Source organism: Urocampus carinirostris, chromosome 10, assembly GCF_059441175.1.
Source record: "Urocampus carinirostris isolate Australia breed hairy pipefish chromosome 10, RoL_Ucar_1.0, whole genome shotgun sequence".
Lineage (NCBI taxonomy): Eukaryota > Metazoa > Chordata > Actinopteri > Syngnathiformes > Syngnathidae > Urocampus > Urocampus carinirostris.
In genome coordinates this window covers 9,346,701-9,359,007 of record NC_142358.1, presented here as the reverse complement: position 1 = coordinate 9,359,007, position 12,307 = coordinate 9,346,701, and the positions used below count along the sequence as shown (strand labels likewise).

General features: G+C 38.4%; 1 protein-coding gene and 1 pseudogene across 2 annotated transcripts in view; both read left to right on the top strand.

The window, feature by feature from the left end:
- Positions 1-12,307, top strand: part of fchsd2 (FCH and double SH3 domains 2) — a 70,098-nt gene that overhangs the window by 4,643 nt on the left and 53,148 nt on the right. For both annotated transcript variants that reach the window (XM_088345478.1, XM_088345477.1), the window contains exon 2: positions 9,096-9,193. In XM_088345478.1, the coding sequence (XP_088201604.1) occupies positions 9,096-9,193 (98 nt within the window). The remainder of the gene's footprint in view (positions 1-9,095; positions 9,194-12,307) is intronic.
- LOC148357656 (U2 spliceosomal RNA) lies at positions 529-612 on the top strand (annotated as a pseudogene).

The window sequence follows — 12,307 nt, the reverse complement described above, 5'->3', positions numbered from 1 at the left end:
TAAATAAACAGGACTTGACTTGACTATACAGCGTACACAATTTGAAATGATAAAACATGTATAGAATATGGGGAAAATGTAAGAGTTAAAGGGTATATTAATGATACAGTACTGAATAGTGACCACAACACATTTGTGTCATGCTTGTTGTCTTGAGACCTCCACTTTGTTTAGGGTCACACGCATACATGTACGTAAACATGTGTATTGATTTAGCCAAGGGCTGCAGATGACACTACTAAGTCCATTTTATCATCAGTGCTCCGTGTACGTTTGCGTGCACGTCTTTCTGCCTCTGCCTCGTATGTTATTCTGAAATAGCAATTGCTAGGCAATTGCCTTGGTGTAAACCTTTGCACGGTTTCCTCTTAATTACCACATCTTCCCCTTGTGTCAATTGTGCTACCCTCACTCAATGTGTCATGTCACATCTGTAAAAAACATCACTGTGAAGGCTGCAGACTGTGAGTGATCAAATGCTCAGATGTCAAATTTGTATAGGTAGTTACAATCGTGGAACTTAAAGCCTTTTGCATTTCGGAGATGGAATATGAGCTTGCTCTGTCCACTCCACGCATCGGCCCGGTATTGCAGTACCTCCGGGAACGGTGCATTCGCAATGATCGCAGCAAGGCTTTAGGGCTAGGACCTTAGCTTGGCCTTTTGGCTGAGAGTAAGTGTCCCGGCTCCTAGGCTTTGTAGCGTATTATGAACTGACCGATAACGGATAATGGATAATGAATAACGAAGATAGATCAATAACCCTTAAAAACCCCAAAACCCCATTCAAATAGTCATTATTATCCATTTAAAAATTGTTGGAACTATGTGTAATGTTGCTGAACGTGCAATACGGCAGGGGTTCTCAACTTTTTGGTGTCATTCATTCCTTTATCCATTCTAGGGCTTCAACAACACATAAATAGCATTGATTATTAAAAGCGCTAACAACAAATATTATCATTGATTTGTTGTGTGCAATTTATCTATCACTCAGGACATTATTTCAATGCAAATAGAGTGCATTGAGGGAAGCAAAATGGTGTGGTCTGGTCACTTTAGTCTGTAGTTTTCAATGTTTTATAACACTTTTTTGGATGGACTCATTTATAGTGGCTTCTTGTGGTCAAATATTGGTGTCCCTTTAACTCGTTTAAACGTTTTCAGAAGCATAGTCCCTGGGTGCCATTTAAAAAAAAAAAACTGCCTTATCACGTATCAAGCCATCCTGATTTTTTTCTGTATAAAAAAATTGCCATTGAATGACAGGACTGGCTTTGATCGATTTTGTCCACAGATCAAGGTGGCACCCCACTTCCAGTTTGGCTGGCTTCCTGCATCCAACGATTAAGTGTGTAGTTGGCGCCAAATGGCGAGTAGTTGGGGTGAAGCGGTGTGGTGAGAAGCGAAACTAGAAATAGTTATTTCAAAGCTTTATTATTTCTAAACAAATATAACAAAATTGCTTCGTCATTGTTGGGGCAGGGAGGGATGACCTTTCGTGCATGTCCGTGGTCGCCATGGTGACCGAAATAACGTGATTACTTAAACCCAAAAAAGGGGGCTGAGAACTTTTTTGCACCATGCTAAATCTATTGCACCCTGGTCGTTCTGGAAGGGGATTACCACTTGTGAGGCCCCTTGTCAAGGTTTCCTTTTCCCTCATGTTGAGACTTTGGGTTTTACCTTGCTCGCATGTTGGTTTAAGATCAGGCGATGGTGTAGTTGTAATCCTGTGCAGTCCTTTGAGACTATACAAATAAATGTGACTTGACTTGACATTGTAACACTGTAGTGAAATTGAGGGGACGTTCATGTAGTAGCACTTTGATCCAGCAGAGGCCACCTCAAGACCATTTTTTGATGAAATACTTGCATTCTTCGATGTTCCCTCTCTTTTTTCACCTTTAGAAAAAGTACTTCTTGAAATAAACACTTTACATATTTGAAGGTGTATAGAATACATTTGTATTTAGTTTGTTGTTGGTTGAATCCCTTAACCACTAGGGTCGCGGGGGCACCGTTGTCTTGGGCAAGTACTGCCTGGTGGCACCCATTCCTCTCCTCTATATATTTTGGTTTATTGTTAAGCTATTTGACAGACACTTGGATTTTTTTTATTGCTTTATATTATAGAATATACTGTTGTTTTGTTGTACTAATTTTATATCTGTCCAAAACCTCCACGATTGAATTAAAAGGAGCAAACTAAAAATGTGTTTTTCAAAAATCTGATGAACCAATTAATAAAAAAAAATAATAATCGACCGCTTCCTCATTTATTAAAATAACCCTCTGTTCCATCCTAAATTTATTAATTTATTCATTACAGGGAATGAAAGAATGAATGAAAACTTTATTTCGAACATTATAAAAAAGGTGACAACTAACAGCTGTTTTGTGTCATTGACTGTTGAAAATATTTGTTAAATCATTGGATAATTTTTAATCTTTTCTTAAAGTTAGCGTGCGGTTAATGTAATTATGTGGCAATTGGTTAACACATATGAAATTGTTAAATGGAAAATACATCTTTTATTGAACATACAGCTGTTTCATAAACAAATAAAATACAAGTGCCCTATCTAAAACCAGTAAGGCACAGTGCACTGTCAGAAAAGACATGAATCTAATGATAAATATTTCTACATAAATATTTGTTTTTTGGGACTGGCAAATAAATAATAAATTAAACTCAAGTAAACATTTCTTATCTTTTTAATCCAAGAAAAGGCTTAATAGCAGCAGTAGAATGGTAAATAAAACAAATCTTATAAAAGTCTTATAAATGTGCAGCCTTATCAATTATTCAATATTTTATTAATTCATTTTCCAGTCGCTTATCCTCACAAGGGTCACAGGGGTTCTGGAGCCCATCCCAGCTGGCCTCTGGCATTGGGAAGGGGAAACCCTGGACTGAATGCCAGTCAATCTCAGGGCAGAGAGAACAAACAACTATTTTCTCACACACTCATTCCTAGGGACAATTTTAGCCTGCCAATCTTCTTTATACATATGCATGGAACGTGGGAGGAGACTCGAGTGCCCTGAGGAGACATGAAGAAAACATGCAAACTCCATACAGGGAGGTTGTTTTTAGTGACATATTTGTTGGAAAATATTTGTACAGCCACGTGCCCCTTACGAGTGCAAAGCTTTTTGGTCGGGTGTGTTAAAAGAGTAATAATTATAACAATTTGTAGAAAGATTGCTGCCTAGTTTGATATTTTGCAGATTAGTCGATATGTTAGTTAGGGACCATGTGTATTATTATTATTGTTATTATTATATATTGTGTCCCTTTAGGACCTCCACATCCGCTTAAATATATTGTTGATTTCTCAGGACATTCAGTATGTTAAGGCAATAAACATGCCTCATTCACACATTCAGATGAAATATGATTGTTGTTACCTTGCGGGTATTTTGTGACCAGTTCATACTCACCAAAACTACCGCTTTACGCATTAGACTACTGCTTTCCTCCCCTTAAAAGCTCCTACGGATTTAAGAAACAAAATCTACTGCTTTTTCAAAGTATAATTTTCTTTTGACTCGTTTAGTCTACGGCTGTTTTATTTTGAAGCAAGACAAACTCTTTGTGCGTAAATAAATTTGTTAGGGTCTGGTAAGTCACTTTCCACCGGGGGGCGCCACCTTTGTTGTGTCCAATCACCACACACGTGTCCCTAATCATCCTTACCATTTATAATGTGATTTTAGGTAGCACACATTGTCGGGTAATTTTCATTTCCATTCTTTTTTGTTTCCCGTTTTGTTAGTTGCTTGCACCCGCCTGTTTTTGTAAGTTACTTTACACATTTGCATTTACACTCCCATGCCAGTTTTTGTGTGTGTTTTGTTTCTGATTTGTTGTTTGAATAGTGTTAGGAGTTTTGTGACCCCCCCTTGTTAGTTTGGTACTTTGTTTCTTGCGCCTTTATTTCCGGTTTTGTCTCTGTTTCTGGGTTTTGTTTGGATATTTTGTTGTTGTGTGAACCCTTGTTCGTTTGTTACTTTGTTCCTAGTTTTGTTAATAAATACCATTCTCATTTCAAGCTCTCTGCCTCAGTTCCTGCTTTCATCCATATGGGTCCACCATCAAAACCCAATAAAACAGCTCCAACAATTGCATTCGTTTTTGTTATGGCGTTAGTTTGGCACCTCTTGTATTAAACAAGCATATGTTCATTTATTAAAATTGTGTAGAAAAACTGTTTTTCACCTGTAAAAATCGGGTGCGCAATTAAATTAGACATGTATGCCAGTTCAGGGGGTACAGCACCTCTTGATAGGCACCAGCTCAGCTCCAGCAGATGGAATGGGAGGGATTTCATGCTCGCGCTCGTGGTTTTCTGTTACTGTAGTATGAAAACAGTGAAAGTAATTAAAGGCCTGTTTCAATTGAGTGAATGAATGAATTAATACAAACTTTTATTTCGAACATTAAAATAAAAACAGGACAAAAACAATGAGTCAACAACAAAATAATGTCACTTAACATGTTCGAAAAGGGGTAGTCAGAAGCACATGCTTATTTTTCCTACCCCTTTATCTTCCCTATTAAATACATTTTACAAATCCTCCTTTCCTATTATGTCTAATACAACAAAATCTCGTGGATAAACTTATTACATAGGTCAGATAAAAATAATTATAATAATTACTATAATCACATATTTTATACACTAATCTTCGCAATACCCATCCCTCAACGTCATAATGCGCCTATTACAGTTCAAATGCGAACCCGAACCCCCAAAACGATTAAATTAGTTTATTCGAGCGCGTCTAAGATATCCACATACTTGAATTCACCACGCAAACAGCCTGACAGAGGCTGCAAAGACGACTTAAGCCAGAAGATTGGCTCAGCACGTAGAACATTTTCAAACCCTGGAAAGCAATGTATAAAATTTGGGATGTCACTAAATTATTTGAACAAAATAATCGATTGACTGATTGAATTGAAGAGCTAAGTTTATTCTTTTAAACTCGTCTTTTAGAAGCGTCACTTACGTTATTTCGATAATTTTACCAGGATAGCTGATGAAAAACCTTTTAGTTAATCTGAATGATTGGCTACACAACAATTTTAAGTGAATTATTTTCACCATTTTGGAAAGTTCAACATACTTTAATCAAGACACACACTCTCAAGTTTAAGGAATATTCTTTACTAAGCATCCACACAGGAAATTTGAATAGAACATAAAACAAAAGTAAGTTTAAAAAAGGACCTTAAGAAAGAATTTGGGACCTTGGCAGGCACCATTAGAATAGAAAACTTATGTGGTAGGCTAAATTTTTACTGCAGATAGAACCTAAGGCAACTGGGTCTTATTGTATATGATCTGATTACCCTTTAGTCCCACCAAGTGATACCTGGCATCATTGGAATAACTTTGGTTTCATTTCGATAATGATGGAGGCAGGGTCTGATGTTCTAGGTGGTAGAGCGGTAGTCATCAAGTCTGGAGCCACAGTCAGGACCAGAATCACAGGTTGAAGGTTCTCTTCTGGCTGAATGCAACTGGCTTGGCCGTTGGCTTGATCAGGACCTGGATGTTGGATCAAAAGTTGTTCTTCCTCCTTGCTCCCAGAACTTGCTCAGGACACTTTTGGTTTCTTTCTGGTTTGTTGTAAGCCAGCCTCTCCTGCTCCTGGCTCATCTCTTGCTAAATCAGAACTGGATTTCTGGGATGAGAGCGGTTTGTTCCCGCACGGCTCTTGCCGGCCTCCTAGGAAAGGTTGCCAAGGCAACCCCTGAATGTCCTTTTTTTCCACTTACGGTAGTGGGGACCATACCAACTCTTACCCAACACAATAAGATTCAATCACCTTAAATAATTGAATGTTATAGGATTCAATGCACATGTTTGACAAGTTTTCATCATGTATATTTAAAGGCAGAATGCTGTCCCCAAAGTTGATTGCTCTACAGCACCTTTAAAAAAAGATCCCCAAATCTTTGCCACTGTTACTACAATATTTTCTTCAACTTTAAAGTTGTTTTGATTTACTGTATTTTCATGACCATATAGCGCACCTCGCTAAAAGGCGCAGTTTCCGTAGCTGGTTCTATTTCTTTATTTAACACATACACAAGGCAGACCGCACGATTGAGTGCGGGTGCCCTCTGCTGCGGTCGCCTTACAACACAGATAACCTTACAAGTTTGTGTTTTTAAGAATACTGCGAGATCAAAACTGAGTTTGCTTGTGGTTTGTTTAAAATTATTGATTACAAAGGATAAAAAACATGTCGGAGTTCGTTTTCAGCTTCCTACCTCCACTTACAAACCATAGATTCAATAATCTTTAAATCTCTTGTGGCTGCTTGGTTTCCATGTTCTTCCGCGTAGCGCAGAAATCCACACACCATGGCAGGCGAAAACACGGAAAGCATTTAATCGAGGCAAAGAGGTTTTGGATTTAATTAATACTTGGGGGTATAACTCTGATCAGCCTTTGTTAGTACAACAACTTTCAAATTGTTAGCTACGCTATAATCTTAGCATCCATTAGTACTTCCGCAAACACTCGACGCATTGCGTGTGACGTGTTGTGTCCTCTTGTGCACAAGTGGGACACTTGTTACGTTCACACAGGCGATGCATAGAAGCCACAGGAGATTGCATGCAAGTCACATTTAGCTGTTAATGTGAACAATCTCACAAAAACATTGGATTTCACCAACAAATTGGAATTGAGAATTAGGCTATGCAGTGTGAACCTAGCCTTATATACATACCCACATCTCACACTTTAGCAGTGACGCCCCAACTTCCCACACAGCCTTATCTGCGTCCGCCGCTTTACATCACACACAGGGCACACCGCACGATAGGGCGCACCGAACAATATGAAGAAAATCTAAGAGTTTTATGTGTGCCTTATGGCTGTAAAATTACAGTAAGTACTCTTCAATTGAGTGTTCTGTGCCACAAGGAACTGAAGTTCTAAACCTCAAGAAATTTTACTCTTTGGATGAATCTCAACAATGTTTTTTATATTCAATATATTAGCTTAACATATTAGCTGAAGCAGGACACATATATTGGCCGGCTGGCGGCCGTGAATAGCGCACCACATTGGACCTTAACCAAAAAATGCTTGCCAGACCCAGACATTTCTGTCCTACTGTTAACCGAACCCTGGCAGAAAAAAGCGATGAGGGCTTGGTCTGCAGTTTATGCAGTGTCTGTGTGCGGCCAAGGTCCGTGTATTTCTGTGTTTATTTGTTTTGTGGAGAAAATATTTCAATGCATTTTGTGTGTGTATGTATATATTTATATACTTTGTCCATATTGTTTATTTATTCGATTATTTATTTCAAAATTCGCGCAAGATATGTTTTCACAGTTTTGTGCTTTCATTTAGGTTTGTGATGGCCCTGGGGAAGAAGCTGTCCCTGAGCCTGTTTGTCCTAGTTTTGAGGCACCTGTATCGCCTACCGTAGTGCAAACAAGTCAAATAGGCTGTGGGAATTGTCTTTTAACGTTAATGTCTCTGCTACAGTATCGCAAGCGTTTTACATATAATGTGCAGGTTATAGTAGTTAAACTATGTATTTAGCATTAAATTACACCACGGAATGGCAGTTTTACTCAATTATACTGGAAGCTACATAATATTATCTGTTTATTCTGTTTTTAATAATGGACACCAGCAAAGGAGATTGTTTAGGATGCCAGTTCATTATTTTAACTGTTATTGTTCACTGTAGTTTGTTGTTTTGACTTTTTACATCATTGTCACTATCGGCCAAACATGTTACTTTTATTTGATTAGGGCGGATCTGCTTTCGTAACCTAGGAGATTTAATAAAAAACATAGGGCCTCAGAGGAGAGCTTTTAGAACATGCTGGAATTTTTTATACGAGGTTTGGGCTCTGTCCTGTTCTCCTTGTTCAAAATCCATTGATGTCTTTTTTCCTTATTTGAGTGTCTACTAAATTTTAACCAATAACACCTGCATGGAAAATCGGACGTGATTTATGAGATTTTGTAATCAATGGGCAAAGTAAATTGTGTTTAATCAAATTATATAATTTTCACATTTTAAATTAAAACCAACAGGAGGCCTAGACTGGGCAGGGAGCACCCTAGACTGGTTGTCAGCAATTCGCAGGGCATGGCACATATAAACAGCATTCAGGGACAGTTGAGACTTGCCAATCAACCTGCTATGCATCTTTTTGAGATGTGGTAGGAAACCAGAACACCAAGGGGAAACCTTCTAAGGCAGGGAGAGAAGATGCAAGCGCTACACAGGGAGTTCCGTAGAGGGAATTGAATCCAAGACCTCTTAACTAACAGACAGACATGATAACCAGTCATCCACTGCGCCACCTCATATTGAAATATCTTAGCTAATGTTTGTGTAAAATAATATAAAATGGTATAGGTTGTCTGGTATTTGGATGTGTGTATGCAAATATTCTTTTTACAAATCATCTTACCTTTCAGGGCAGCAAGGCGGCGCAGTGGTTAGCGTGTGTGCGGCACAGTTCTGTGGTCGTGGGAACCTCCTAAGTGGGTTCAAATCCAGCTCGCGGCCTTACTGTGCGGAGTTTGTATGTTCTCCCCGTGCTTGCATGGGTTTCCTCCGGGCACTCCGGTTTCCTCCCACATTCCAAAAACATGCATTTCAGGTAAATTGGCCGGTCCAAATTGTCCCTAGGTGTGACTGAGCGAGTGAGTTGTCTGTCCCCGTGTGCCCTGCGATTGGCTGGCAACCAGTCCAGGGTGTCCCCTGCCCACTGCCCGATGATTGCTGGGATGGGCTCCAGCACCCCCGCGACCCTACTGAGGATAAGCGGTGCAGCTGATGAGATGAGATGAGATGAGATCTTACCTTTCAATTTTTTATGGACACTTCAAAAAATACCCCACCTTTAAGTTGCTATTCTACTTGCTTTTTCTTTGCTTCAGAATTTTGAGGTGCAATTTGTACATTACAAGAGAGGAGCCAGGGGTTCTGTGTTTTCGTTGTTTTTTTTCTTACCTTTATTTCAGCATTACAATTATTATTATTATACTATACTATACATTTTAGTTTGAAATTATATTCTGTATGTTCTCCCCCTGCAGGTTAAAGTAACGCAAGAGCTGAAAAACACGCACACGGACCAATTGACGAGACTGCACTTTAAAAATCAGACTGAATGCGATCTGTTGGAAGACATGAGGTACGAACAGTTTTCTCATTCATGCACGATCAAAGAAATCTCGCCAGATGACTTAAATCTCATTATGTTTTCCATAATCAGCCATGAGAATCTTTTTAAAGGACAAAGGGGTCAGGAAAATGACGAAGGAATTTCCTGCTGCCGTCTTCCTGTTCTCCGAAATGCCTTTTTTTTTTCATTCATGCTAAGTCCCTGGTGTCCCCCACCGCCTGTTATTCGGTTTCATTTTTATCACATTTACTCTGACAATTTCGTCTTGTCATTTTCAGTTCGTAATGTCCGTTACATTTTATTTTCTCCAATCCTCAAAATAAAAATGATATCAAAAATTGGATTTCTTCATTGCATTTCTTTAATTTTCTCAAAGCAATGAAACACACTTGTAATTCATTAATGATATGAAGTTACACTTGAGGCAGTATCGTCATGATGACAGCCTCAGTCAGCTCATTCATCAAGTACGTTAATATCTTAGACATACTTAGAAAAAACTATTTTTTTTCACCTTTTTGGGGGTATGGGTTGTATTTAGTCACATTTATTTGTATAGCCCTTTATCACAATGAGTCTTATAGCTGCACAAGCCACAATTGTCATCCCTTGTTCTCAGACCTGCATGGGGGCATAGAAGAACCTACAGTCCCGGCCTAAAGAGGGTTATACTAGCAAATATTTCGTTTTATCCCCATGCCAAATCTAATCACCAAAAGAACCACTCCTGACTCGAGAATCAAAGGTTCCTGACCCTTGATTTGGAATGCCCTCTTGTGGCTGACTAGCAAACCTGAAAAAGTAGTAAGAAAATGCATACGTAATATACCGATGACATATACAGAGATTTATTTTCAAACCATTTACTATTTTCTCACATTTTGCATGTTTAAGAATTGAGGATTACCTTTAACAAATGTTTTTGTAAAGTGGGTTAGTAAACAGACAAAGGGGTAGAGGGTGAAAGTCATTGGGCTCAGCACACATCCTTGGGGAAAACCGTGTTAGGATTGGAGAGATGTGGTGGCTGACTATCACAAACAGTGGGCGGTTTCAAAGGAAGTCTTATCCAGCGGCAGATGCAGGAGGAGTTTCCAAGTTGAGTTTCTTCACCACTTGAAGTCTAGGAAAAGCATCCTTATGTGAAGTGATTCCAGAATGTATCTTTACAGCACCAAGTCAAGTCATGTTTATTTGTATAGCCCTTAATCACAAAGAGTCTCAAGGGGCTGCACAGAACACAGATATTGGCAACATAAAATATTGGTTATTCACATGCTATCTAATAGAAGTGTGTTTTAAACATTTCCACTGAGGTTGTAGATCTATCTATCTATCCATCTATTTATATATATATATATATATATATATTAGCTACTAACTCAGTTGCTCACTACTTCTTCCAAAAACTAACTATAATTACTTTTTCAGAGTAACGTGGCCAGCACTGCTGACTTGATCGTTTGCTAAAAAATTATATACACTGAAAATAAAGACTAGAGAACTTGAAAAATTGAATACATTTGAAATAACAATTATAAATAATAAAGTAATAAAATTATGCCATCGTCACTGCTCAACAGTTAAAGGACATTCAATAAACCCTCATCATCCACATCCTCCCCAAAAATATATTTTTAAGTGTTTTTATGGGTTAGTGGTCTCACAAATTCAGGCAAGTTACATAGCATGCACAATTGAATTTACAATCTTACATTATGTATGTGAAAATGAAACTGCACTACTTTGCTTTGGGCACACATGGGTTGGTGTCCAATTGATATATAGGCTAAATGAAACAAACTGATTTCTTTCTTATGTACAATTGCCGAATAAGAAGTATTTCACCCAAAAAGTAACTTGTAATTTGTTTGAGCAAAGCCATACCATGTTTAAGTGCTGGCTGTCAAGACAGATCTGTTATACAATAAGATATACTTTTGGCCGAACTGTAGAGCACACATCAAAGTACTTTATCCCCTACGGAATCAATACGGTTGAGTGTTTATCAGAGTAACACCTCAAGCAGATTTTTGATGGTATTCTCGTCTTCAAACTTTAAGGCTAGTTTTTAGAGTCTGTCTTCTTCAGCAGTACCATAATGGCAACGTTAGATTGTAACCACTGACGGACTTTGTTTCCAAGCCTTGTGGTCCTCTTTGTACACATCTGACCAAAAAAGACGTGTCAATCATCAGTTGAATCTATCACTATTGGCTAAAGTTATTCGGAGGTCAAGGGGCGGATCCTTTTTATCATTTACAGGCTGGCATTGGCTTAAACGGCAAAACAAAGCCTGCAATTGGCCGAAAAAGATGAATGCGTATAGCACGTGGCTGACGGCATACAGGAAGGATTTTTTTACTATTTTGTATTTGTAAATATTTTATTCTCCTGGATTTACTAAACTCACGGATATAAAAGGACCACGGCTGCACATTATTATGAACACAACGACTTCGGTGAGCTACTCTGGCTATATATATTATCCCTGTATCTTGTTTCAGACTGAACTCGATGTTTCTGTGATAAGCGGTGCAGATAACGGATGGAATGGAGTGTCTATTTTTAAATTAAACTCAATTCCAAGTGTTTATTGTCATATATACAATAAAGTTGCGAGCGAAAAAGAAAATAGAAACTAAAGAATGGTTGGCATTTCTTGAATCCCAAGACTTTAACCTTCCGAATGATGGAACAATGCATTTGAGTGACATCTTACGGACACCGCATCCGCACGTGTTCTTGACACGTATTTGCGTCTTTGCAAGCTTTGGGAATGTTAAGGGGGTAATAAGTTTGACTGAACTATCTGACTGTTTTGTCGACGTTCCCATTGTAGCGCCTTATAACCCGGTGCGTCTTATGTATGTCAAAAATAGGACCAAAAACTATTTTTTCGGGGTGCGCCCTATAACCCGGTGCGCCTTATAGTGCGGAAAATACGGTATTTCCTTTGCTTATCATAGATGACATATCCCAAATATCCAGCGTGTAAAGTGTTTCAGGAGGTGCACAATGTGTTCAATCAGAGAATGGATGTTTATTAGTTTAGTTTTTTTATTACAGGATAAGATTGAATTGAATTTATGTAAAGTTAAATGCATTTATTTGATTTTTCCA